The 25,996-nt window shown below is 53.0% G+C and overlaps 12 protein-coding genes across 12 annotated transcripts; 5 read left to right on the top strand and 7 right to left on the bottom strand.

Annotated features, from left to right (window-relative positions):
* Positions 1 to 1,384: 1,384 nt before the first annotated feature.
* BO97DRAFT_402165 (GMC family oxidoreductase) lies at positions 1,385 to 3,571 on the bottom strand. The gene has a single exon (XM_025694430.1). It carries the CDS (start codon positions 3,436 to 3,438, stop codon positions 1,828 to 1,830), a length of 1,611 nt encoding a protein of 536 aa, XP_025556767.1. The 5' UTR covers positions 3,439 to 3,571; the 3' UTR covers positions 1,385 to 1,827.
* Positions 3,572 to 3,787: 216 nt separating this feature from the next.
* On the bottom strand, positions 3,788 to 6,209 carry BO97DRAFT_402166 (FAD binding domain protein). The gene is made up of 3 exons (XM_025694431.1): positions 4,617 to 6,209; positions 4,283 to 4,553; positions 3,788 to 4,218 (listed from the first exon to the last, which is right to left on the bottom strand). The coding sequence occupies exons 1-3, from the start codon at positions 5,746 to 5,748 to the stop codon at positions 3,936 to 3,938; spliced, it is 1,686 nt and encodes a 561-aa protein (XP_025556768.1). The 5' UTR covers positions 5,749 to 6,209; the 3' UTR covers positions 3,788 to 3,935.
* A 537-nt stretch (positions 6,210 to 6,746) lies between these two features.
* Positions 6,747 to 7,799, bottom strand: BO97DRAFT_359575 (UbiA family prenyltransferase; the record flags this gene model as incomplete). The annotated part of the gene is made up of 1 exon (XM_025692328.1): positions 6,747 to 7,799. A coding segment is annotated over exon 1 (927 nt), but the record flags the coding sequence as incomplete, so codon positions are not given.
* Positions 7,800 to 8,501: 702 nt separating this feature from the next.
* BO97DRAFT_448081 (cytochrome P450) lies at positions 8,502 to 10,505 on the top strand (the record flags this gene model as incomplete). The annotated part of the gene is made up of 7 exons (XM_025698818.1): positions 8,502 to 8,670; positions 8,707 to 8,895; positions 8,959 to 9,141; positions 9,191 to 9,540; positions 9,607 to 10,036; positions 10,110 to 10,211; positions 10,306 to 10,505. The coding sequence occupies 7 exons, from the start codon at positions 8,502 to 8,504 to the stop codon at positions 10,503 to 10,505; spliced, it is 1,623 nt and encodes a 540-aa protein (XP_025556770.1).
* Positions 10,506 to 11,126: 621 nt separating this feature from the next.
* BO97DRAFT_467140 (uncharacterized protein) lies at positions 11,127 to 12,645 on the bottom strand (the record flags this gene model as incomplete). Its single annotated transcript, XM_025699622.1, has 4 exons — positions 12,307 to 12,645; positions 12,142 to 12,246; positions 11,686 to 12,059; positions 11,127 to 11,589 (listed from the first exon to the last, which is right to left on the bottom strand). The coding sequence occupies exons 1-4, from the start codon at positions 12,454 to 12,456 to the stop codon at positions 11,127 to 11,129; spliced, it is 1,092 nt and encodes a 363-aa protein (XP_025556771.1). The 5' UTR covers positions 12,457 to 12,645.
* Positions 12,646 to 12,993: 348 nt separating this feature from the next.
* On the top strand, positions 12,994 to 14,315 carry BO97DRAFT_381174 (SDR family NAD(P)-dependent oxidoreductase). The gene is made up of 4 exons (XM_025693232.1): positions 12,994 to 13,184; positions 13,256 to 13,540; positions 13,593 to 13,875; positions 13,965 to 14,315. Exons 1-4 carry the CDS (start codon positions 13,068 to 13,070, stop codon positions 14,138 to 14,140), a joined length of 861 nt encoding a protein of 286 aa, XP_025556772.1. The 5' UTR covers positions 12,994 to 13,067; the 3' UTR covers positions 14,141 to 14,315.
* BO97DRAFT_402168 (EthD domain-containing protein) lies at positions 14,311 to 15,211 on the bottom strand (the record flags this gene model as incomplete). Its single annotated transcript, XM_025694432.1, has 2 exons — positions 14,311 to 14,754; positions 14,988 to 15,211. Coding segments are annotated over 2 exons (491 nt in total), but the record flags the coding sequence as incomplete, so codon positions are not given.
* An 806-nt stretch (positions 15,212 to 16,017) lies between these two features.
* Positions 16,018 to 16,504, top strand: BO97DRAFT_11068 (uncharacterized protein). The gene has a single exon (XM_025689900.1). The coding sequence runs from the start codon at positions 16,120 to 16,122 to the stop codon at positions 16,426 to 16,428; it is 309 nt and encodes a 102-aa protein (XP_025556774.1). The 5' UTR covers positions 16,018 to 16,119; the 3' UTR covers positions 16,429 to 16,504.
* A 1,663-nt stretch (positions 16,505 to 18,167) lies between these two features.
* Positions 18,168 to 19,493, bottom strand: BO97DRAFT_381178 (class I SAM-dependent methyltransferase). Its single transcript, XM_025693233.1, has 2 exons — positions 19,153 to 19,493; positions 18,168 to 19,067 (listed from the first exon to the last, which is right to left on the bottom strand). Exons 1-2 carry the CDS (start codon positions 19,391 to 19,393, stop codon positions 18,406 to 18,408), a joined length of 903 nt encoding a protein of 300 aa, XP_025556775.1. The 5' UTR covers positions 19,394 to 19,493; the 3' UTR covers positions 18,168 to 18,405.
* Positions 19,494 to 19,795: 302 nt separating this feature from the next.
* BO97DRAFT_474573 (cytochrome P450) lies at positions 19,796 to 20,686 on the bottom strand (the record flags this gene model as incomplete). The annotated part of the gene is made up of 2 exons (XM_025700335.1): positions 19,796 to 20,538; positions 20,613 to 20,686. 2 exons carry the CDS (start codon positions 20,684 to 20,686, stop codon positions 19,917 to 19,919), a joined length of 696 nt encoding a protein of 231 aa, XP_025556776.1. The 3' UTR covers positions 19,796 to 19,916.
* A 1,179-nt stretch (positions 20,687 to 21,865) lies between these two features.
* BO97DRAFT_419860 (putative cytochrome P450) lies at positions 21,866 to 22,648 on the top strand (the record flags this gene model as incomplete). Its single annotated transcript, XM_025696599.1, has 4 exons — positions 21,866 to 21,970; positions 22,202 to 22,385; positions 22,436 to 22,519; positions 22,587 to 22,648. 4 exons carry the CDS (start codon positions 21,866 to 21,868, stop codon positions 22,646 to 22,648), a joined length of 435 nt encoding a protein of 144 aa, XP_025556777.1.
* A 1,298-nt stretch (positions 22,649 to 23,946) lies between these two features.
* BO97DRAFT_448093 (uncharacterized protein) lies at positions 23,947 to 25,206 on the top strand (the record flags this gene model as incomplete). The annotated part of the gene is made up of 5 exons (XM_025698819.1): positions 23,947 to 24,128; positions 24,176 to 24,302; positions 24,365 to 24,744; positions 24,802 to 24,897; positions 24,951 to 25,206. 5 exons carry the CDS (start codon positions 23,947 to 23,949, stop codon positions 25,204 to 25,206), a joined length of 1,041 nt encoding a protein of 346 aa, XP_025556778.1.
* Positions 25,207 to 25,996: the final 790 nt, after the last annotated feature.

Raw genomic sequence — 25,996 nt, forward strand, 5'->3', positions numbered from 1 at the left:
CTCTTTTGCAAGTGCATTGAAGATAGGTCCCTACCTTTTAGCCGGCCTTGGGACCTGGTAGACCAAATTAGCCTAAGTGGTGACGGTGGACATCCAAAAGCTGAGGAATTTGTCGAGGAGCTCTCTGTCTGCCTTGGACGTGGTGAACAGGAGCTGGCGTGGTCGCTGAAACACAAGCATTATGCCTTATTCCTCTACTTGACGAGGGTGGGAAACCGCACGACATTCCCAAAGGAAGTCCATACGCTCCCAGCATTCAATGACGGAACCAGTAGTCGATGGGTTGAAATCCTCATTGATGTTCCCGCTTTCAAAAGAGCCTGGGGTGTGGCTTTGTTCCATGTGGCCTTGGATGAGGGACTTCCTGAGACGGAGAAGCTGCAGGTTTGTCTTGCAGTGCTCCGCAGAATGGACCAAGTCGATGCGTCTGAAGCACGATTCGCTCTTGGAATGTCTTTGCGAAGGGCGCTTTTTGTCATGGAAGTACTAAATCTTCTTTTGTCGCTCGACAAAGCATTCTACCCATACTCTAGAGCCGCTAACGATATCCTGGATGATTCCAAAGCCGACGCCTATTGGAGGAATATCAGCAATTGGGAAAGAGAGCCTTTACTGATTGCATCCATCATGCACGCAAGAAAGTTTGTGCCAACAGATAATGATGCCCACCTTGCTCAGGTAGCAATCGACTGGCTCCTTGTCAAAGTCTTGATCAAGGATGGGGTTGATGGCAATGCTCAAGGACGATTTTTCTATAAAGGAGCCCTTCATTGGGCGAGTAAATGCAACCAAACGAATATTGTCCATTTACTGATTGAACATGCCAGTGACCCGAATATCCTCGATTACTTTGGCCAAACAGCATTGCATTATGCTGCGGAGCAAGGATATGAAGACACCGCTGCTTGCCTGTTGGAGGTTACAGATACTTCTATTATCGATATAAGGGGCAGAACCGCCCTGCGGTGCGCGAGAGATAATGGCCACGCCTCCACAGTGAAGATGCTGCTGCCATTTGCACGCCCTAGCGACGACTGTCTCGACGACACGGGAAAGACCTTGGAAGATTGGAAGCAATTGTTACATGATGCGGCTGATGACTCTTGAGGAGTATCTGTGGACCATGAACTTCACATGCATTCATGAGGCTTTCCCAATCTCGAGGCCACCCTTCATGTCCTAGCAATATCTTAGTTTATGGGTTACGACAAAGCTTGATGCTTTCTCAGACATGCATATACTAACTAACCCTTATCCGAATGGCTTCAAAAAGTCGAGATACTCCAGCTTCTGCTTATCTAATCCATTTCAACGACTTTTTTTATACTACCCTAGATAAACTCCACGTGAATGCCTTTGATTCATACTAAGAACCTAAAGAGCTAGGGAGTATTCTATGTGCAGCGTATACTCGTCCCGTCACGTGGTGGATAAGGCGAGTTCCACAGTCTTTGATTTGCAGTTTGCTCAGATAGATGCGACATGACTCGGGACTTCAAAAAGATCAATATGACCTGAGTGGATTTATCACTCTGTGAGCCGGAGAACCAGTTAGTAAGAAGGAAAGAACAATTTATGAAACCTAGCCCCTACCTGAACTTCTATCCTATACGTCAGAAGAACCTAACTCGTAGGAATCTATATACCCTTTACACCGAGAACAAAAACAGCCACTGCAAATTGAAACAAGCCCTCCAGAAACATCCAGCCCAGTCATTTCATCTACACTTAAAGGTCATTTGATTCGGTCTAACTATTCGCCCTGCAAGTCAAGAGAAAACCCTACATCTTTCTCAACCCCCCAAAATGGTGATCCGCCCCTTCGTTCTATGCTTTCTGTCCCCCTCCCCGAATCAAATCCGCCGCTCGCTCCGCCACCGCATATACCGTCGCCATGGGGTTCGCCATCGACAGCACCGGAAACACACTCGCGTCGACGACGCGCAGGTTCGCGGTCCCATACACCCGCAGCTCCGGGTCCACGACGCCGCCCTGGGCGCGGGGCGCCATGGCGGCCGTCCCGCATGAGTGGTGCGTGGCCACGGCGGACGCCCGCAGCACGTCTTCTATGAGGCTGTCGCCGAGGCTGGGTGACTCCCCGAGGAAGCTGCTTAGCGGGGTGCGGGTGGGGAGGGCGTGGAGGGTCTGGAAGTGGGCGGCCATGAGCGGGAGGTCGAGCGGATGGGAGAAAAAGTCGGGGTCAACGATGGGTTTGTCTTTCGGGTTGGCGGAGGCGAGGTGGACGGAGCCGCGGGAGAGCGGGTAGGAGGGAATCAGCCCGAGCAGAGCTACTGAGTCCGGGAGTGTGCTGAGGAAGAGGCAGGCAGTGGGTTCGGCGGGGTTGGTGAGGAGAGTCGCGAGTGATGGCGACGGGGGAGGAGGGTGGCGGGCGAGGAGGTCGGCTTCGGTGCCGGAGCGGACGAAGGCGAGGGCTTGGACGCCTGGGGTCGGGGTGACGGTTTCCCGCTGGATTGGGACGGGGAGGAGGGCCATCATGTGGTTCTGCAGGTTGGCGCCCACGGCTGGGTTGTCGACGCGGCAGGGGATGCCGTGCATCGCGAGCAACGGGGCGGCGCCGATCCCGGACAGCTCCAAGAGCTTAGGGGTCTGGAAGGCGCCCGCGGCGAGGATGACTTCTTTGGTGGCGGTGATTGGGGTAGGATTGTCGTGAATAAGAACCCCAGTGGCGGTGAGGGAGGCGGAGGAAGAGGTCGTCCTGTTTTCGAAGAGAATGCGCGCCACAGTGGTATTGGTGAGGATGCGCAGGTTAGGGCGCGAGGCGGCCGCGGTGGTGTACTGCGTGCTGGCGCTGCGGACGCCGTTGGCAGTGATAGTAGCGGCGTAGGGACGGACCCCTATGGTTGGGGTGGGGATCAGACTGTCACTGAGCTCGTAGCCCTGGTTTGCAAAAGTCTGGTTCCAGGCCTCAATGAGGGAGTGGTTCGCCGGTTCGGCCAGCGCGGGATATGTGACTTCGATGGGTCCCGGGCCAGAAGAAAGCTGTCCCGTAGGAGGAGCCTCTCGCCCTTCTTCCGCTGGGTTCGAGACGTGGAAGCTCCGGTACAAGTACGGGGCCAGCTTCTTCCATGACCAGCCAGTGTTGCCCAGCGCCTCCCAGGCATCGATGCCCGCTGGGGACGGCGGCACAAACGCCAGCCCATTGATAGAGGAGGTGCCGCCCAGCAGCCGCCCGGCAGCCTGCTCTTGCTCGCGGTGGTTCAATCCCACCTGCGGCACGGTCTTGAATTGCCAGTCCACATCGGAGCCAGGCAGGCTGGGCCATATATTCGGGTCCTGGATACGCTCCTCCGAGCTTAGGTCTGGCCCCGCCTCCAGCACAAGCACTTCGATGTTAGGGTCTTCGGACAGTCGGTGGGCCACCACCAGGCCGGCTGTGCCGCCGCCGATGATGATGTAGTCAGCACTGGTTTGAGTCATAATGGTGGTGGTGATGACTATGTTGGCAAGGTAGGTTGACGCAGCGAGATGTGAGAATGTGTGGGATTTGGGCCGCTTAAATAACACCCTGCAATGGGGGCGTAAAGTGTGATTGAGTCTCCTTCTGACGAGGAGGGCAAACGGAGGTGTTTTTAGCGCGGTAGATCCCGGCTTTGGGACTGAGAGACCATTGGATGGGTCTAAATCGCATCCATGGACTCTTCGGTGCCGTCAGCTTCTAGGGCACGCGGTTTAGTTTCCCCAATTGGCGCCATGGTCAGACCCCTGCAGCGGCACAGCCATACCCCCTCCTCTCCTGTCTCTAGCTTACGCCGTCCTTCCCATTTTCCACGGTTCATGTACGGTAATTCGTCTATTCCTTTCACTAGACTGACCCTCATCCCCTTGTCTTGTTCAGGTAGCATACAGTCTAATGCAGTCTACTAGAATAGGCCACAGCGTAAAGCGTACGACTCTCCCCCTCCCACCTCCCGATTTTATGTGCGACAAAGGCGTCCATCGGTCTGCTCTGTCCACACCTCACTGCCCACCGCTTTCAACGCATAGAATGTCTGGTTAGGGTCATACTTGTTCTTGATAGAATTGAGCTTGGCGTAATTGTCACGGTAAAAGGTCCACTGCCAATTAGGCTGGTTGAGGTCCGCCTCGTTCATGTACGCTCCACTGTCCGGAGTCAGGATCTCCAGCATGGGGATGAGGGTGTCGGTCATGAGTTTCTGGTTCTCAACGTCGTTGGTGTAGTTGTAGTAATCGAAGGCACTGTGTGAGTTAGTGAGTGGAACGGGAATTAGCGCTAGAGTGAAAGAAGGGGGAAAGAACTGACGTGCCCAGGACAATGTCGAGCTGTGCATCGCGCCACGCGGGAGAGACGGCGTTATCAGGAATGCCCGACCGGGAGACATTGAGGGAGATGCCCGAGACAACAGCCCCATAGCCCGTGATACTGCGGAAAGCATCGATCAGCGCACAGAGCTCGTTGTCCACCGTTGTCCGCGGGATCAGCCGCCCGCCTATTTGGTACTCAGTCACCGTCATGAACGGGCTCATCTGCGTGTAGCTGTCGTAGAAGCTGGCGTACGAGACAATGGTGTACGCTGGGAAGCAGAATTAGTTTAGAATGCAATACACATGCAAGATTAGGGGAACGGGGAACGTACTGTAGGTCATGTTGTTCCTCTCGAGCAGGTCGAGTGTGGGCTGCATCAGGGCCTGCAACTGCGCTTCGGTGCCGTTTGGTAGGGTAGATGGCATGACGGCGAACAAGGCGTCGGTGATTTCCCAGATTGCCACGCCGCCCAGATCTGTCAGCCGGGCCATACTCTGGATATAGGTCTCGGCTACTTGCCAGAAGACGTCCTGGGTCACGCCGGTGTTGGTGAAGGTCAGGTTGGCACTCACGGTCGGGTATTCCGTGTACAGTTTGCTGGTCATGGAGAGGGCCACCGCATAGGTACCGCCGCCTCCACCGCTCATCGCCCAGTAGAGGTCCGAGTTGTTCGTGGGGGTGGCGATCAGGTGTTCGCCGGTCGCAGTGATGACCTCCCATTCCAGCACCTGGTCCGCCGCCAGCCCGTGCATCGATACCAGCTGGCCGTGACCGCCACCCTGGGAGTAGCCGCCCGCGAAGCCCACGGACTGGCAGTTACCGCCCACCGCCGCGTATCCTTGCGCATGCGCCGCATCTAGGGCTTCCAGCACCTGCACACCGGCACCCACCTTGATGGCAGGTCCGGAGTAATCCTTCGACCGGTAGAAATGGATCACTTCGATATCCTTCAGATAATGAGTCCAGAGCCCCAGAGCTCCGGCGCCCGTGGACTTTCCCAGGTAATCGTGGCCAGTGTTGCGGATAACCATCCGGATGTTATGCGCTTGCGCAAAATTGATCGTCGCCTGGTAGTCCTGGGCGCTGCTGGCATTGACAGCATACTGGACTAGTGGAATGATGGTGCAATGGGTGTTGGGCAGGTAGGGGTCGCAGGAGAAGTTGGCGAACCACGGCGCCATCGGGGAGTAGCTCGTCTCATCGTGAGTGGCAGTCTGGTCCCACACTGCGAGCAGCTCCTCGCATGCCTTCGCGTTGTAGGGCAGGAAGGTGCTGTTGTGATGGCAGACGCTCGCCGCAGGAACCGTGGCGACGAGCTTTCCCCCAACCGTGGCATTGAAGCGATTCCACTCCTGCGTGGACGGCCAGCAGGTGTCGCCAGGGAAGCAGCGACACGACGAGTTGACCGACGCGGCCGCAAGGGGCAGTAATGAGGCGAGAAAAGAGGAGAGCTGACCGATCATCGTGAGAAATGCGGAGGCACTCGAAAGGTGAACCGTGAAGAGACGACTAGGCTTTCGATCCTGTCTTTATATGTTGCGCCCGACGGGCCTGAACTCTTTGGGTCAGTAGGCTGCTCCTCGGGATCGTTAGCTGAAGCTGGACTGCTTCCTGCAGGAGCTTCGGAGACGGACTCCCCAGAAGGAACACATGCTTGTTCGTTGCGCCTTCTATGCCCCGTGAGATTCATCTTGGTCAGCCCTGAACTGCACCTGAACGAGTTGACAATGGTGGACACAATTTCCTCGCTCTCTACTGTTGCTGTCGCCCATTGCCGTGCAGAGCACTGTCACTGCACTTGTTTATCGGGTTGTGAGAGGATTCATTCGATGGCAGCAGATTCCTTGTTAGAGTCCGAAGCCTCCTCTTTGGTGCTTCCGACGAGCCTCTAGCACGTCAGCCAGCCTTTTTCCCAGGACTAGTCGGATCCGGTAATCATCAGACCGAGGACTCGAAGGCTGAGCAGACCCCATTTGTATCGTTGCCATAGTGTCTCATGCGATTGGCCATGCAGGCAATTAAACCGGGAACACATTGCCGCAGGATATGTTATACATACCGTACCATACCGTACCATACAAGACTGCTACAGAACGCAATTTCACCTATGCGAGCCGAGCCTAGCGCGTGCAAAAGATCTCAAGCCAAGGCCGCACAGTGGTGGATCAATTATGGCCCATTTCTCTCTAGCAATCATGCGAGTGTCATTGAACTATTCCGGGTCCAGGCCTGTAATCTAGGTATGTACTGTACTTAGCGAGCTACATTATAGTTTAGTCCCAGCCAAGGTCAAACAAGAACAAGCCACCAGCACCATCACCGGGATATGCACATATTCGACCAAGCCCAAACGGCCCCGAAACCAGCCACATTCTACAAACATACACCGTGCGGATATAGATAACCAGGGCTGATACCTGGCAGCGTACGTCCGAGCAAAATAACTTATCTCCAGATAACCCACCACGAAGCCACCAATGGAAGGAGGTACAGCAGCACCAACCAGAAGCACCACAGTCGCCAGGCGACCGGGTCGGCGCGAAAGGTGCGCGGCTGTATTATCAGCAAGCCTACGGCGATGGCCACAGCGGTGGGGAGCAGGTACCCCCACCAAGGCAGGTGCCAGAACCACACACACGCTGGGCTCCACGCCAGAATCAACCCGGCCAGCATCCACCGCGCCGGAGACTGTCCGATCAGGATCGGGATGGTCAACCTCCCGCGGCTTAGGTCCCCCTCGACATCCTTCAAATCCTGGATTTGCATCGTCGTGAGGATCACCCCGCTGATCATCGTCACCCAGAGATAGCCGCGGCCCGAGATGTCGACTATATCTCCTCCTACCGCAACGCGAAGCGAGGCAGCATTGTACAGCCCGTATGCCACCGCGATGATGGGGTTGCGCACGATCTCATCTCCGCCCCGGAGGTCGTTGTAGAGCCAGGTCAGCACCAGAATCAGCGCCATCTCCTGCCAGATGTCCACGGTGTAGGTGTAGGCAAGGGCGAGCGGGATGGTCGCCATGAGTAGCCGGCGACTCTGCTCCTCGCTGATGCGGCCCATGGGGAGCGGGCGCCAAGGCTTGTTGATCTGATCCTCGCGCACCGCGTCGGACGTGCGCTGGTTGGCGACGTCGAAGATGAGCACGGCCACCCAGTTGAAGAGGATCACCAGGGGCAGCCGGAGGAGCAGGACCTGGGCGGTGGTGGGGAGGCAGCTCAAGGGATCACTCAGCGCTGGGCCTGCCAAAGCGCCGAAGATCCCGAATGCCGAGTTGGGGAGCACGAACGTGGGGAAGTCGCTCTCCGTGAAGAGCCAGATGATGCCTGGGAGATCGCGCCAAGGGAATCGAGCCGGTGGACACGTCACTTTCAGGCTGGCCTTTTCCATGGTTGCCTTTTTCTTACTTGGAGAAGACGGTTAAGAGAGAGATACTCTGATGGAACTGGGAACAGGAATGGGGACAGGCCGGCAATCGCTGGGGGTAGTGAAATACCGTGGGTTGAGACTGTTTTCGTATCTAAATCTACAGCCATTATATATCCCAAGAATGCGGTGCCAGGGCCTCAATTTTCCTCCATTTACATGTGACGAGATACCCACCCTACCACGCGTGTTCCTGTCTAGCTTGTCATCAATACCTGGCTGTAAGGGACGGCGTTCTCCGGAAACCCATCTGCAACACCATGCCGCAGACAACATCGGCCACGGTTGTGAAATTAATCCTTGCCTATCATGAGGGGGTGTGTGTTGGGCTTTGTCCATCGGTTGTTGATTTCGCGACCTTCGATGTAGACTTTGTTGAGCCTTGTCGGCGCTACCACTAGTAGAATACTTGTAGACGACTAGGTTGGCCGACAGTCAAGGGCTTCGCTCACTGCCCAGTGCGCCGCAATGGATGCATCAAATCACACTACTGCACCTGCAGGCTCGCATAGCGACGTTGCATTCCTTATGGCTGCATATTGAGCCTTGGCTAGGTCACCACCCTGGCCATCGCTGCCAACAACACATGCCGGAACGAAGAGGGCAGGACCTGTCAGACTGAGGCCAGCACAGGAGAACGAACTTGCTGGAGCATTCAAATAGAATTGAGGCTGAAAGCGAGGAGACAAAGGGTAGATGCACAGGCATATCTTTTCTGGCGCTGCCCTTGGTTCGTATTTATACCGAGTCCGATTTTTGGACTATGAATCAGACAATCTTCCAACGCACAATGGAGAATCTGGTAGCTTTGACTCTCGGGGCTCTTGCTGGAACTGGTATTCATCACAGTCTATTCATCAATGGCGAATGGCACATCCAAGCACCAGCGGTTCTGGTCAGTCATCTCGGCGCCTTCGGACTCATTATTTTGCTCTACAGTATAGTCGCATACTATGGCAGTCAGTATGCATACGAAGTCCCGTCTCTGTTTGCAGCGGGTTATTTGGTCGCGCTTTTCACTAGTATCACCATCTACCGGATTTTCTTTCACCGGCTGTCGCACTTCGACGGTCCCTTCTGGGCGCGAGTGTCGAAGCTCTGGCATGTGTGGAAGGTGCGCGACTCGAAGAACCATATCTTCCTGGCCGGGCTGCACGCTCAATACGGGGACTTTATCCGGACTGGTATGACTCGCTCCTCTCCTGCCCCGCCTAACTACTGAATGTGTCTGATAGCCTCTCTCCCAGGCCCCAGTGAGATCACGGTCGTCCACCCGGACGCTTTCATGGTCCTCGATGGGCCGCAAACCAAATGTGTCAAGGCCGAATGGTACGACCTGCTTCATCCAGGACGCGCCCTGGTGACCACCCGCGACAAGAAGATCCACGCCGCGCGCCGTCGGCAGTGGAATCGCGGCTTTTCATCTCGCGGTATGCATGTTCTCTCAAGCCAAGGCGCAGAAATCTAAACGGTACGCAGCCCTTGCCCAGTATGAGAAGAAAGTTCTCTTCTATCTCGGTCAAATGGACGAAATTATCGAGGGAAATGCCCGAACGGGGCAGGTCTGCGAGGTCACTGATCTGTTCTACTGGTTCGGGTTCGACGCGATGGGCGACTTTGTCTTCAACAAATCGTTCGACATGCTGCACAACCAGAAATGGCACCACATCGTGGTGATCCTGCAGAAAGCGCTGGACCTTCTGGGCCCGATGAGTCCGGTTCCCTGGCTCATTCAGATTGCGTTTCGATTACTGCCCAGCTTCTGGCTGGTCAAGTACTGGTTCACAATGGAGGCGTGGTGCGAGGAGCAGATGCGGGAGCGTATACAGGTAACTCCCAGCCATCTCTCTCTCTCTCTCTCTTTTCTCTCGTGAGCTCTGACGCTGACCATATAGATGAAACTCTCCGACGACCCGACCCGCGTCCCCGACGTGGCGCACTACCTAATCGAAGACCTCAAAGACCCCACCACTGCGACCGACGGCTGGACGTGGCTTGGGGGCGACAGCATCCTGGCCATCGTCGCCGGCAGTGAGCCCACGGCGGCGGTACTAATCGGCCTCTTCTTTGAACTGGCCCGCCACCCCCAGGACGCTGAGGCTATCAACGCCGAACTCCGCCAAAGCCGAGTCGATATCACCGACCCCGTTGCCCTCGCCAAATTCTGTCCCCATCTGGAAGCCTCCATCACTGAAGCCCTGCGACTCTTCCCCGCACTTCCAACGGCGGGCCTGCGCAAGACGTTGGATGAAGCGGTGGTGATCGCAGGGACGGTCATTCCCCCCCATACCACCGTCGTCGCCCCGCGGTTTTTGATCGCTCGGAGTAAGGGCTTCCTCCCCCCCTCTTTTCTCTCTGCCTTGCGTCGAAGGTGATGGAAAGTGCTAATATCTGCTAGGCGAGTATTGCTTCGAGCGCGCATCGGAGTTCATCCCTGATCGCTGGTACAGGAAGCCCCAAATGGTGAGGAATAAGGCTGGGTACAACCCGTTCGGCATCGGTAGGCTTCCTCCTCTTTTTCTCAATTTCTTCCTCATTACCCTTGTGCTATGTACACGCGTCAAACTCATCTCTGACCACTTTCCCCTGCAAAGGTCACAACAGCTGCCTCGGCAAAACGCTCGCAACGGATTATCTTCGCCTCGTCACCGCCCGGCTCGTGGGCAAGTACCATTTACGCTTCCCGGAGGGGGAGACAGGCGATGCGGTGTTGGCCCACTTGCGGGATCGCTTCGCCTCCAATCCGGGACGGTTGAGGTTGAGGCTGGATTTAAGGGAGGATGCAGTTTGCTAGTGACTAGAATTGGAAATGGAGGGGGTAAGGCCTAACATACTAGCGCCGGTGGCAATACTAGGGGCATTCTCTATGATTGCAGTCAGTATGGTGACGGGGTGGTCAGTTCTAAATCAAGAAGTTGCGAGGAGATGGGAAGCAAGACGGCTTTTGCACTTGTCAAGCTTGGTATTGTTGTTATTATTTTCAATGCGGCAGACCAAGTAGCTTTTTGCCTCCACGCCGGGTTCTTACATATAGAATATTTACAGCCGTTCACATCTTGTCACGTTGACATAATAACTTAAACTTTAAGCATGTTGTAGTTGAATAGAAATATAGGGTAGAGAGGATGGAAAAATGTACTGCCACCCCTATTCGTGGAATGCAATACGAATACCGATTCCTTCCCACCAAGTCAGTCCCCATTCAAAAGCAATGATTCACACCCTCCCACCGTGCATTTCCTGATTTGTACTCTAAATACACTAATCCCGAAGAAGAAAACAGTGCATGACGCTGCATCCCCGACCCCGGCATGTAAAGTACAGTACAAGCCTGAAACTTCCCTCACCCAGAACCGCCCCTTTTCAAAGCCTACACAGCAAGAAAAGCCAGCCCACCACGTCCAACCCCGCCACCTCATTTCACTGTAAAACCATGCGAAACCGTAATCTCCCCCCCACGCTTCACAATCAACTCCTCCCCAGACCCACCACTCCACACCTTCACGTGCCCGCCAGCCCCGCCCCCCTCCTTTAGCCCCAGGTACCCATCTTCGAGCTCCCAGCTGCCGCGCCGCTTGCCTACCGCACTGGGCTCGCTGCCGATGGTGTGCTGGGCCTCGCGAAGGCGGCGGTGGCCGCCGCCGGCGGGCGGTCTCCTGAGGTTGTGGTCTTCGGCAAAGCGGCCGATGAAGGTGCGAAGTAAGGGCTCAACGTAGCGACGGAACAGCGGGGCCAAGGTCGGCAGGGTGACGATGATGATGCTGAACCAGAGCTCCATGAAGCTGACGAGGCCGACCAGGTAGAGGCCGTGGACGAAGTCGGTCTGCGTGGCCGGGGTGAGGGTGATGGCCATGCGCCAGGCCATGACGGCGACAACTCTATTGTTTTGTCGAGAGGCGGGGGGTTAGCGGCTTCTTTGTGTGTTTGGGGGGGATTAGAGGGGTGCAGGGTATTTATAGATGTACACAACTCACAATAGACCCAACGCGAACATGATGCTGACGGTGAGCTTGTTCCGCACGGGCATCTGCAACTTCCACAGCAGCGGCATCGGCAGCAGGGCGATCGTGGTGTCGAGGACCATGTTGAACGCAATGGATAGAATCTCCTGCAGCATGATGGACTTGCAGTAGCCGCCGGCGACGGGCTTCCACCCGTACGAGACTGGGTAGCACTGCGAAAGGAATATGGAGAGGAAGGCGACGAAGTAGATGAAGACCACCGCCTGCATCACCCAGACTACGTACCGGAACTTTGGGGCGGGGAAGAGCGAGGTATAGAGGGAGAGGATAGAGAATTTGCAGCAAACCGTGCCCACTGTCCAGGTGACGTCCGTGCCAATGAGGAGCTGCGGTTCAGAGGGGGGTGGTTCAGATTCTTGGTGTTGGCGGTGTTGATGATGAGGATCTTCATGGTGGTGTGGTGCTTACCTGATATTGGACCCCTAGCTCGTAGCTCGTGAGGGTGTCGGTGTGTGCACCCAGCCCGTTGGCGATGGCCCACCAGCATAATGTTTCCATGCCGCAGGTGCTCAACTATAGAAAGGTTTGGTCGGATGAGCTTTGCTGAAGTCAAAGGGGCAGGCCTCTACTCACGTAGGCAATGAAGACGAGGTAGTCGTGAATCTGTAGCGAGGCCCGTTTGAGCCGGATGGCCCATAGCCTCAACCCCATCGTCACCGTGGTCACCACCGCGAAGACGATCATCCAGATCATTAATCGCGCGCCGTTTGGACTGATCGCCATGGCTGTGATATTTCCAGTTTGAAGAATTGCACTAAAGCTTCACTGGAAGGTCTGACCTGAGGCTGAGGGACATGAGAGATGGTTGTATTTAAACCAGGGATCGAGATGGGTGCCAGCAAGCGCTAGGAGGCAGAATAGAAGGGAAGGGAGACCAGGGTAACTACCACCCGTCAACACGATCTAGGTTCGACAAACATAGTGACTGTCAGGTGCTAAAGAGGCCCCCAAACTGATGACTGGGATCAATTGAGTTGACTGCAATTGCAGCTCGAGGGGTCCATACATGGACCGTGCAAAAGACCCACTGCCGTTGACCCCATCCGGCTAGGGAGAGGGGGCCCTTTGCGGAAAGACTTCAAGGTTAGGGCTTACAGGTACTTCAGCCCATATACAAGGCATCCTTGCTGATTCGCTAGCTGGTACGGTACAAATTTCACCACCTGTACTGGACATACAGACAGTACAGTACCTTTGTTGGCGAAAAGCGAAAGCCCCGCGGCTGCGCTATAAGACGCATTGGAATGTCAACGACAGACAGACATTCGTCTTCCCATCGCACACTTCTTCCTCTCATCACTCCTGCATTTCCATCAGTCACCAACGCTACCATCATGAGTCCCCCTCTGCCATCTCTGACCGCTACCTGGCGCAATGACACCTATGCCGCCATTTCCCCCTCCCGCCCCGAGCTGAGCGCCGCCGGCAAAACCGTCATTATTGCAGGGGCCGTGAGTATCACCACGCGCAGGAATAAGACTCAAATCCACTTGACCTTGACCTTGACCTGACAGCTTCTCAGGGCAGCGGAATTGGTCGTGCAACAGCTCTGGCCTTTGCTCAGGCCGGGGCGAGCCACATCGCTCTCCTCGGTCGGACCGAGGCAACGTTGCTCGAGACACAGCGGACTCTCTCGGCCACCTCCAAAAGCTCCGTTCATGTGGTCAGCGTCACGGATGAGGCGGCCCTACGCGAGGTGGCCTCCACCATCGGCACCTGGGATATATTGGTGCTCAGCGCGGGCCACATCGCTGACCCGGCGCCCATTGCCGACACCCCAGTGGATAACTGGTGGCAGTCGTTCGAAGTATGTGTGACATCTTTGAATGAGAATATGTTACTAACCTCTACCCGGACAGACTAACGTCAAGGGTACCATGCTTTCTAGCAAAGTCTTCATCCCCACGGCCAACCCTACCCACGCGGCCATCATCACCACCAGCGCCGCGGTGGTCCTGCCCCCGACCATGCTGGTGGGCTTGTCCGCCTACCATTGTTCCAAGCTCGCCGTAGTCAAGCTGACAGAGCACCTCGCGGCCGAGAACAAGAACATCTTCGTCGCCTCCCTGCACCCGGGGATGGTCGAAACTGAGATTTTCAGCAAGAGCGGTGCTAAGGCAGAGCAGTTGCCCATGGATACAGGTTCAGTAGTCCTAACTCATTTTTTCATTTTTGCATTCTTTTCTCGCGCAACGTTTTCACCCGTCGCATACTGACACAAGCAATCTCAGTCCAACTTCCGGCCCACTTCACCGTGTGGCTGACCAGCCCCGATGCCGCCTTCCTCAAGGGACGCCAGGTTTGGGCCAACTGGGATGTGGAGGAATTGAAGGCGAAGGCAGCCGAGATCCAGGCGGGACTGCAGCTGACTGCGACCATCGACGGGTGGCCGTTCCCGAACGTGTAGACAGGGGAAGAACGAATCCGCTGCGGTCGCATATCCTGTTCTATTCTGGTTGTATCTTTTTTTCAATTGTATGTGCAAACCATAAGCTAGATAGCCACCCCCGCCCCCGCCCCCACTTGTTCTCCCAACTCATTGGACTTTCATATATCCACCTGCTCCTAATTGACTATACCCTCTGATGCTGGCACCTATACCTTAAACCCGCCCGATTAATGTACTGTACCTACGGCAATTCTCTTGCGACCAAGCCACCGATACTACCACATGCAGAGTAACCAGAAGAAACTGCCCCGTTCTGAATATGAGATATTGATCTACATCTTAAGCCCCTCAGTGTCTGTCTTGCTCTAAGCCGAATCTGTCGCCAACACCTTTCCATCCTCGACAAACACCTCCTCCCACCCGGCCGTCATCCTTGCTCCGTCCTCGAACACCGCCGCCTCGCCGGCAAACAGCGGCTGGAACTCCGCGTCCGTCATGATCGCCTCCATCGCCGCCATGCTCGGCACGTATACGGACACGATGATATCGTAGTCGTCCAGCTCCCACCCGGGCTGGATCGCCCAGGGGATCTGTTCAAGGATGAGGTTTTTGCTGGCTCTCGGGGTGTGGTACTAATCATTTTCTACTTAGCCGTGTTTGCCGATGAGGGAATGAGTTTGTGTTATTATTGGTGTGTGTGTTGTTTGCTACGGGGTTTGGGAAGGGGAGAGGACTGAGATTGGGGTGGGAAGGTGCAGGACAAATTTTAGTATCATGCAATATATGCATGTTGTATAGGGTAAGGTGTCAGAGGAAGAGATTGAGGGCTCCTTGGGGAAAAAGTAAAAAAAAAAAAGAATCATACCTGCACGACCTTCAGAGCGCCATGCCGGGCTTGGATGACGGCCGACCGCGGCCCGTGAATATTGATGAGATAATCTTGAAATTCCTCGTCGGTGATGGAGGCCTTCTTCCGGCGGAAAGCACTAAGGTTGATTACCCTCTGCTTTTGGGGGGCCATGGCGTGGTATGGTATGAGTTGGGGAACGGGGGTTAGCAGATGAGGGGACCTTGGAGATTGATGCATTGGAAAGGGGGCAGTTCTCACCAGATTTGGGGGGAGACTTTTATACATTCAGAGCCTCAACACTTGAATCATTACTTCGTAAGCAGTAGGCGATCATCTGGTGAGTATGCCAGTGGGTGCATTAGGAGCGGAAAGAAGTGGTCCGATCTCACATTATTGAGGTGATAGTAAAGCTCTTGCCTACTATGTTAGCTCTAGTCAGCCGCAGAATAACCTAACACTGAGGGGATGTTCCAGACTAAACAGGAACTGACCTATGGAGAGGCTATGGAGTGGATATAGACAGGGGGTTTAGGAGCGAAAGACTTTGCCTCGATTTCGAGGTCAGAACCAACTCGATTGGTCTAAACAGCAACCACAAGACTAGTCGCTGTGACTACTCTCCTTCCAGTGAATGGTACTATACTGTACAGTACGTCCGCGCGCAGTACCGCCGTACAGTAAGTACACTGGCTAGTATACTAGCAGTCCCTTCGTGGCCGCGTGTCAATGACTTGCACTGGGCCCTGGGGTTCCACCTTGTCGACCAGAAACCTGAATGGTTCGACTAGTTAGTATTGAGACCACCACCCGGCGCCTCCGGCTGTATAGGCACCTTGGTGGAGGTCCAGATTGATAAGTGAACCAATCAACACTTCTGACTCGTCATGCACTTTTCCCTGCCCCTGACCTCGGACACGTAATCTCCTTCCAAGTTGAGCTTGTAGGCGGACGGAATCCGACGGAGAGTCAGGCTAAAGACCCTCCACCCGCCTGCAGGGATTTGCAGCCCCAGGAAGGCGGCCCGCCCGCCAACGGCCCGTAAGATCTGCTTCCGGCGAGGAGGTGACTTGTATGTACTGTACCCCCAGTAACACAACCTCAACTCCTCAACTTTCCCTCAACTTCCCCTATTGTTTATTTCTATCCTATGTCTATACCTATCTTGATTTTTTTCTGTTTCTTTTTCTTTTTTCTCCGATCACTTCGGAAAGAAAATACAAGTTTCGTCATGACTTCGTTTAGCGGGTTCGGCGCGAGCGATTGTCCAGTATCTCAACGACACATATGGCAAGGACCGCAAACACCCAACCAACCATCCGATGTCAAACAAATCCTGGATTACCCTCAGCTCATCGGTCGTCCGGTTTTGTCTGTCCACCGCCCCCTGCCTGTGCCCAATCGCCCCGTTGGACCGCCAGGCACGGATAAGCGGAACCACTATCGGTCTGTCCCCTGATGCTGGCTGGGATGGTCGATACCCACCTACTTCTCCTACTCAGGCTGCCACCTCTCCTCCAAGGTTGCCCTCTTCCTCCTTCTGCTGCTGCTGCTGTTGACCATACCTCCCGCGTCACGGCGACCAACTGCTCCACCTTCCGCTGCTACCGATCATGTGAAACCGAGCACGCACAGCAAGCCATGCGCGCGGTCTACGCTAGCGAGTCCAGTTTGCAGCACGCTTCCACTCGAGCCTGCACCCGGTAGCAGTGGAAAGGGTTGTAGACAGTTAACAATGACAGCACCGTTTGAATCCTCAAGAATCATGCTCGTCATCTCTTTGAGTATAGAAGATAGATTGTGAAAAGAACAATTACAAACAAACTAAAATAAACCAAGTGATATCGCAATCTGATTGACTTGATAGCAATGGTGTTGACGAAATTGGCAAGCTGTGTGGACAGCGGGCCTATTGAAGGGCCACGAGCGCGCAGATTGTATGGCCAAGTTTTCCAAACATGAGCCTACAGGAAAGGCATAAAAGCGATGTCAAAACGTCTGAAAAAAAAAAAAAAAAGAAAATTAATAGTACCATGGCAGATCCAGTAGCTTCTATCTCCGTGACTGCAAATACGTCGGATAGAACTGATACCAGGGCAGCAGACATCAGCATCCCAAAGCATCAAACAATGAAAAATCAGACAGTGACCCACGCAATCGATTGAAAAAGCATTCGCGACAGCAACTACGAGATTCCATGGTTAGACAAAGCCTGATTTGTTGTTCGATTGCTGACTGAAGTAATGCCAATACTCCTGAGGATCGAGGCTAGGTAGTAGCTAACGAGACTAATGCGCTAATACCATTCCACGGAGCGAAAAAGTCTAAGGTTGACTGAAATGAACAAGCAGTGGCGGTTACGCCTAGTAGAAAGCGTGTCAGCGTAGGCTGTACTTGTTAATTCTTCCTCGAAAGCAATAATCCTGCCGACCTCTTCGAATTTGAATTCAATAATGCCAACGTCTCATCATTCCGGGCTGGGTAACTAATAAGCATGGAGCGTACTTCATCGAACCTTTTCATGGCAACTAACCATCTTGGGGTTTCAGGAGTGATGTAAAGACTGTAGATAGTAACAGTTAGGATAGCGATCTGTAACAGCAAGGGAGACGCCATACCCAATTTGATATGTAAGTTTGTGTGCTAAAGCCCGTTCAGTAAGCTGTTACTAGTATATATAATATATGTACATTTATTCTGCTTGATGGCCTTGATTCCCCAATTCGAGTCTCGAAAAGCGCCTACCTCGCCAAGCAAAGTAACTATTTCTGGAGGAAGTCTATAGATCGTACTGTACTGTGGTTCTGGGAATGGAAGAAAGAAAGAGGAGGTATTATGTCTATAAAGCCCGATTACGATAAGCTAAACCTTTACTTCTGAGGTATACGGAATTCACAAACCGAGCCTAATGAGTCTCGCTGTCAATGCATTTAGGAAGTATACCATGAGGTTACAGACATGTACTTGAAAGCTTTCAACACAATTCCTATAGCCCCTCAGACTTCGCCCGAAGTTTGTTAGTAGAGACCAGAAGCTTTTTAAAGTTATAGTATAATCTGAGGATATCGTGGAGTTCTCGGATTTTTCAGTCCAGATCACTGCCCAGAGGTTTTGTGTCGACAAGGCTATGAAATTGAACGACCTCACCATGTTTGCAGCCACTAACGACGAGACCATACGTTCTTCTCAATCGGAGGTGTTCATATTAAATCATAAACAATCAAATTAGGGTAAAAACTGTATCTCATGAATGCAGATCTTTGTTGAGTTGCCTTCTTAAGTGTTTTTGGCTCTCGCGTGTTCAATATATCCGTACTTACCCTTTGTCTTAAGAGTATTGCCATTAAGCTTCTTAGACTTATTGAGCTCGGTCATTGCGTAAGAAGAGTCAGAAATCAGGCTAAGAAGAGGACCGGAAACCTCTCAGGTCACCCAATCAGACGAAACTAGCAACCCAAACATCCATAGCCCTAACTCCTTTCCGACCGCCCTGTATACCCTCCAAGCTCGCCTCACACGCATCCCGTAACGCAAGAACCACTGCCCGTTCTCTCTCATCGCTCACCTGCTCCTCGACTACCCTTTCGAAAGAGGAAGAAAGACAAGCAGAGACTTCCCATTGTCCGTCCAACAATCCCTCCGCAGGTTGCATACGGGTCTCCCTCTCCAGCTGCCACCCAGCAGTCAGAGCCAGTTCGGTAAGCTGCTTTGGCCCCAGCACCGTGCGGATGTTCGAGACACTACCCTTGGACTTACGACACTCCAGCGCCGCCTGGGTGAGCGCAGCTAATACGTGAGGCTGGGCTGAGGGGTGTGTCGCGACTAACGACCACTCCGCAAGCAGGAGGCGCTTGCTGTGCTGCTTGAGAGCACGGAAGGTCGAAAGAATGAGCGAGAGGGAGGCGAAGTACCATAGGCTGTGGGCGAGAACGGTTGCGTCGAAAGCCTTACTTTCGCCGGCGGGCGGCCAGGAGGCGGAAGAGGGCAAGGAAAGGGAGGAAAGGTAGTCCAGGGGGGCTTGTTGGATCCAAGTAATTCGCTCGCCCAGTGGACCTTGCGAGATGTGACTCTGTGCTTGGCCAAGAGTGTACGGAGCACCTACAAGAGTCATCATCAGTCGGCTGTTTTCCGCTCGCACCGACAGGACAGGCAGCAGGGTAAGGAAAGTGAGAGAGCTACTCACCATAGTCCAATTCCGCCGGATCGACCGCTACTACTCTTCCCTGCTCGCCCACAGCATGGGCAAGGACAGTCGTGCAGTCTCCCTGCCCGCATCCTAGTTCCAGCGCCTTGGAGTCAGTAGGGATGTTCCAGTGCTGCAGGAGCACCAGGCGGTGACATGTTTGGGAATGCTGGATGCTGAAGTGCGCGGGGTCGTGTAGGGAGAGACGGGCGATAGAGGCGGCGTCGAGTTGAATGGGCATGTTGTGCTCGATGGATGTGGGGCATAAGACAGATCACGGGTTTATACGTAGCTAGGTGATAAAAGCTGGAAAAAGCTGGAACTATAGCCTTTTGTTGTAGCTACTAAAAAGCTGTGGATGAGAAAGTCTTATAGTGTCAGACTAGGGCGCCTGGAAGTGAAAGGACTTATGATAGGGTGAGATTGACTCCTGAGCCATCAGCGCTAGCAATATGAATAGGCAGTTAGTACCTCGGGCGCAGATAAGCTACTGGTCCAACCACCCGTCTTTTAGATTGGCCATAAGTGGGCGGCCTCGGAATCGTCCTACACTGCTTACTATTGCTGACGAGAAATAGGATTACGTGACAGTCGCATCAATCAGGTAATCAGTTTTCCGTCTTCAAAGCGCAGTCTGTTGTACTTTTTTTCCTTGTTATGCAGAGTTCTAGATGAAAGACTCCAGCTTCCTCCCAACTCGCGCAGAGCAGCGCCCCTTTATCGGCTTCCGAGCCGTATTGACGAACGATCCACAGCCATTTCCTCTAAGATCTAGGCCAAACCTTGACAAGTAGATCCTCCCCCTCCTTCACCGACATGAGCCCCAGGACTGGCTTCCCTTCGTCCGCCGCCGGAACGTTCTTTGTTACCGCCTCGATATCAAACCTGTGCAGCAGAATCGAAACGAACAGCATGACGAACCGCTTCGCCACATGCCTCCCGGGACACATGGTCGACCCGCCACCAAACGGCCGCCAGTTGTCGCTGTAGGTCAGAGTCTGCCCGTGCTTGACCATGAAGCGTTTCAGGTGGAATTCAGTGACCGGGTACTCGACGCCGAAGATGGAGGCGTCGAAGTGCAGTGGCCGGTAGGGGATCATGAGGCGGTTGCCCTTGCGGAGGATCTTGGTGCCGATCACAGTGTCCGCCGAAAGGAATCGGACGGAGGCTGAGTAGGCGGAAAGGCGGATGGTTTCGTTCCACATTGCATTGAGGAGTGGGCAGTTGTCGTGAAGATGGGCGAGATTCGGGTCTTGGATTGAGGTTTTAGGTCCAGAGGGAGAGGCGGGAGCCGTTTCTTCGCGGATGAGGTCGATGTAATGCGGGCCGTACTGGAGGATATAGGTGAGGAGCCAGAAGGCAGCCTGACGGGTGTTCGTGTTGATCCTGTAGAAGGGTTAGTTAACAACTGTTGAACGTATAGCTGAGGAGGATCAATGAGAGTATTAGGAATGTCAGACCCCCAGTAGATGGTCACCATCATCATAGCAATGTCGTCATCTCCAATGCCCAATGCTCGCATCTCATCTTCCATAGCCTTAGTAAACCAAGCGTCTCCGTGTCGTTTCTCTTGTGGGAGCTGAATTTAGCACATCCTTGATCCTATCCCGGGCCGCTTTCATCTCTCCTGCGAGAAAGCCAGGGTATTGATACAAGATCTGCCAGCTGAGCTCGTCAAAGTGACAAAGGTTTGTGGCAGATCGGGGTCATTTTCCTCGAGCTGGGGACCAAAGTACGCTCGCTATCCAGCGCGGGCAAAGAAATCTGAACACCACTCTAATAAGGGCAGCGTCGTGTTAGTGCCTTCTTTCCCATCAGGGATAATAGCGTAGGGACACTGTCGCAGACCCTGCAACGTCATCCGAGGCTCGATCCACTTTAGGAAATGCGTTTCTAAAAAGTCGAGGTTCTGACCGGGATATAGTTGGTTGATGTGCATCTGACGAGCAAGCGTTCCCAGCGGTTTGCCGTGGGGATTCGAAAATCCTTCTTTGCCTTTGGGAAGAGGGGTGTACTAGGTATCCAATAAGGTAATTCCTTTGGGTCGGTTTGGAAAAGCATGGGAGAGATGGTGAATCTCCATATTCTCCATATGAGCAAAGGACACAGAAGTACTACTGCCACGGTAACAGTCTGAGGGCCTTCTGAGGCTCAGGACCAGCTTTCTGTGAGAAACCCAATGCCTGTGAAGAGTGCTTGAGAGAGCATTATGCGGTTTGGCGGGACGAATTGTCACTGTAGTGGACGGAGGATGAGAAGTAGCTTCGAACAAAGGATATAGTGTCAGAAGTAGTTCCGAACGATGTATATACTGCGGCTATAAGACGTTGCTACATCATCTCAGACATATGGAGTGATGGAAAGCAATGCGCAGTGGTATTATACTCAAGGATGCGTGTCGGTGCATCGTGCCCTTGCACGCTTGCACACCAGAAGAGTGAGGGAATCAGTGATCAATCACATCCCTCGTTTCACAGCATCTTGACAGATATTGACTGACTCAATCATGTTAAGACTAATGCCAGCGCGTTAAGGGAAAATTGCTATGAAGCGTACAAACATGACGCTTAAGATGATTACGATGTAGGCATTACTTGATTTTGCGCGGAGCAGGGACTGTAGCCTGAGGGATTTGCAGTATATAAGGGCCAGAACCGGAGCATCCCAAAGTATGGCCTATAGAAAAGACATTCAAACGGCAGTGACAACCATCATGATCGAGCTCATTCTCACTTTTGTTATGCTTGGACTTAGGCGGCTGCGCGGTCTATGGTACCTGATCCAAGGACCAGACCTCATTGACAAAGCTTACGTCTCGGTGAGTAAAACAGCTATCTGCCTTGCCTTCGGGGTATATGCTCTAACAGAAGAAGTCAAATGGAATGCCTTTTTTGATATCCACCCCTTCAAATGATCACTTGAAGATAACCTCAGACGATCATATCAGAGAAGTGCTCAACGCTCCGGCTCATTGCATATCCTTGCCCGCTGTAGCCAAAGAGGTACAGTGCCTAGTTTCGCTCGCGATGGCAATACTGATATAAAATAGATTATACAGCCGAGATTTACGATGCTGGGATTTGAGTGGCAAAATCAACGCGAAGTCGAGGGAACAGGTTTTGTCCGCGCATTGCGCAGCCGGCTTACTGCGCACCTGCCAGCCCTGCAGCCAGATTTGCAAAGTATTATCCAGGATGCCATAGAGGCTGAGCTCGCAACACCGCACGTTGATGGTAGAAGCAAGCACCAATCTATTGCGCGCAACTCAAATTGACAGTGATAGGGTTCGTGCATTGCAGATTGTTTGCCATGATCAAGCGGACCGTCACAAAAGTCAACAGTTTCACCTTCTTTGGCAAAGAACTTGGTTGGTCAAGACAGCTCACAGCCTCGAAAAAGAATCTTGAACGCTAGCTTGCTAACTGTCTTGATAGCCCAGAATCCCGAGTTTCTCGCAGCCGCGTTGGAGTTTCCGCAGGGTCATTATGACCGCTGAGATCTTGCGCGTTACACCGTCTTTTCTCAGGGAGTAAGAAAACACTCTTTTAACCATTTTCTGCTAACAAGGTCAAGGACCATCGCTCGTCTGGTGACTCGACAGCACCATGCGGTCCGAACTCTCATGCGTTATCTGGGGCCGGTCGTTGAGCAACGGTTAGCGGCAAGGGTCAAGGCACGAGACTCTGCCTCCACGGCTGTACCGGTTTGAATACAGACTGTTCTTGCAAGGCTGCTATAGCTGGGCTAACATGAACAATGACAGGTTGACTGTGTGCAATGGCTGATCGAGACTTCGCCCCGGAAACAGCAATGGACCACGAACCGGATGGTTGGGGAGATCATCGCAGTCTGGTTTGGCTCGGTTCATCAGCTCTCAATGGTGAGACAATCTGGCCAGGGGCATCGCGAGCTGTTGACAAGCTGGAAGGTCACAAGTCTAACCATAAACACGCATAGACCATTACGTACGCCATCGAAGATTTGTGTCTGCATGGCGAGTACGTTCAACCGCTTCGAGACGAAATCTCTGAAAACCTGGATGGCTCCTGCCATAGAATGTTAGTGGAGATGCCACTCCTAGACAGCTTTGTACGCGAATCGATCCGGTGTACAAACTCGGATGCAAGTAAGTTTGACATAGCCACCCATTGCCCCTCCCGGGTTGGATCTCCATGCGCCAAAACGTGCTGACTGCGCCAGTTACGCTGCGTCGAAAGCACTCAAGCCTTTTAGCTTCTCTGATGGACTTCAGGTGAAGCAAGGAGACTGGGTGTGTATGCCACAGCGAGCGATGATGCGCGATGGGGGGAGATACGAGAACCCTGATCGTTTTGACGGCTTCCGGTTTGCTAGAGCGAATGAACAATTGCTCAATGGCAAACATTGTGGAAAGGTACCGGAGACTGGGCCATTGCGAATGACAGATGTCAGTAAAGATTGGCCGATTTGGGGTCTAGGTAACACAACTTGGTGAGGGCAATCATAACCCGGCTACCTACCTATGAAGAGAAAAGCAACAGTGGAGCGGCTGACGTGCATAAATACCTAGTCCCGGACGCTTCTATGCTGCAAAAATCCTTAAATTGATCCTGGTGTACATTTTAGGTGGCTATGAATGTCGATTGGCAGATTCTGGAGGTCGACGATGGAGGTGGTGGCGGTCGAGTGTTGTTCCCTGCGAGGGAACAGTCGTCCTGTTCAAGAAGCGCCGATAGTAACCAGAAGGTAGAAGACTATCGTTATTTCTACAGATCAACGAAGGTGTTCACCATGTCATCGACCATCTCGTCTGAAATGGATCTCTGTGCGATCCCGGCAGCTTCTCCGCCGCCAGGTCACACGCCCAACTTAATTGATCCTCCATCTTTAGCCGGCACAACGGTTGTAGTAACTACAAGTCTAATCACCTGGGCCACTCTATTCATAGCGGCACGACTATACACTCGATTTGGGAATCTGAGTTCAGCGGACTGTGAGTTCTTGCTGACCTACAAGCAGCCTTGCGGGAAAGCTGATAAGCAAGTTCAGACTTTGCGGCCATTGCCCTCGTCCTGTCAGCTGGCTACAACGGCAGGGTCCTGGCTATGCTTCAATATGCTCGACATCAGTGGGACATACCGGCTTGCTGGTTTGATGCCACATACATGAAAGTGCGGCCTTGTCTCTCTATCTTATGCCACACAGCAAACTGATTACTGCCACTACTTCCCAGATCCTCTACGCACAAGGAGCTCTTATGGGCCCCGTTATTTTCTTCGCGAAAGCATCTATCCTTCTTCTATACCAGCAAATCTTCCCTCTAGAGAAGCCAATGAAGCTTGCGATTCGACTAGGACTTGTCGCGACATTCGTCATATACTGGCCTCACGTCGCCCTCGAGTCGTATTTTTGTGCACCACATGTCGGGGAAACATGGACTGATCTCCTCATCACCAGAAGACCGGAAAAGATGATATTCTGGGGCATCTTGCAAGGAACACTGGCCGTCATGGATCTTTGTATCTTAATTTTACCGCTCCCCAGGCTCTGGACGCTCCAGCTTTCTCGACCAAAACGGCTACAGATTATGACTTTGTTCTCTACAGCCATGTTGTACGTAGTCATGCAGGCCTCCATCCCCTCCGAAGAAGCGACGCTAACGAGCAGTAGAGGAGTCGTCGCCAGCGCTATGGCTTTGGCTTACCGCATTGGCCTCAAAACCAGTTCTGATTTAACCTTCATACAAAGCCAACTCTTTATCTGTATGTGAGTAGTCCGTCCTATCTCGCGTTTTGACTACGGTGTCTGATCGAATCTAGCAACGTGGAGAACAACATCGCTATCATAGTTAGCTGCGTACCATCTGTTGCCAAATTTATCAGGAGCGATGTGGTCGAGTCGTCCTTCTTTCGAAGTTTACGGTCGATGTTCCGCTCCAGCAGTCGTGGATATGGATCCGATGCCAACGATGGCGTAGAGATTTCGGGTGGAATTGGAAAACGGCCTCGATCTCATGTGGTGGAGGCAAACGACGAGTATCACGAGTTGCAGGGGCTGGTGTCTGAAGCTCGATAAGCATTAGAATCGTTAGAGAGTCAACCTTCTTTGCTTCAAGCAACTAACCGCCGCTGCCGTCATGTGTAACATATTACTGTGCAAGCAGCCAGACCAGCTTCGAGTACTCCTGATACCCCTTAGACCGTCCTTGACATTTCGTGTATCCCGCTTTGTCGGTCGCATGCTCTAATCCAGGTTTTCAAGTTTGTGTGTGCTGGGTCACTTGAGGGTAGGGGCATCTATTGCTGTAGCGAATGTGACAAAAAGAGCTCAACTATTGCTATTCAAAGAAATGCGGAAAGCCAACATGGGCTTTAATCGGCTTTTTTCTTCTCAATGCTCGATTATTGTCAACTACCGGGCGACTTCCACGTAGGACAATGACGGCAAATGATTACTTTCATCTATACACACTCCTTTACGATATTGTTCAAAGCATGGACACAAGTACGATCAACCCATCCCACCGATCTAATGATATATAAAGTATATACTATTCTTGGACGCAGGTTCGGACCTCAACTCGAAGATCGACACACTGCATACAGGTGCCCCGATAAAAGATCTGACCAATTCAAGAGTCCATCTCCGAAGAAGAAAAGACAAAACAGGGCAATTGACTGAGTGACTGTTCATATACTCAAAACCATGACTCCTTTGGTCTACTGGCTTCTTTTCCTCTATGTCTTCTGGGTGCTTATCTTTGTCCCGTGCTGTATCTACAAAGAGTCGATCAAGCGGATGTTTCGGCGAGCACTGGGGCAGCGTCCCCAGAATGATCCTCGCCCGCATCAGGACTAATTCGTCG

This window comes from Aspergillus homomorphus (assembly GCF_003184865.1).
Source record: "Aspergillus homomorphus CBS 101889 unplaced genomic scaffold BO97scaffold_1, whole genome shotgun sequence".
In the NCBI taxonomy this organism is placed as follows: domain Eukaryota; kingdom Fungi; phylum Ascomycota; class Eurotiomycetes; order Eurotiales; family Aspergillaceae; genus Aspergillus; species Aspergillus homomorphus.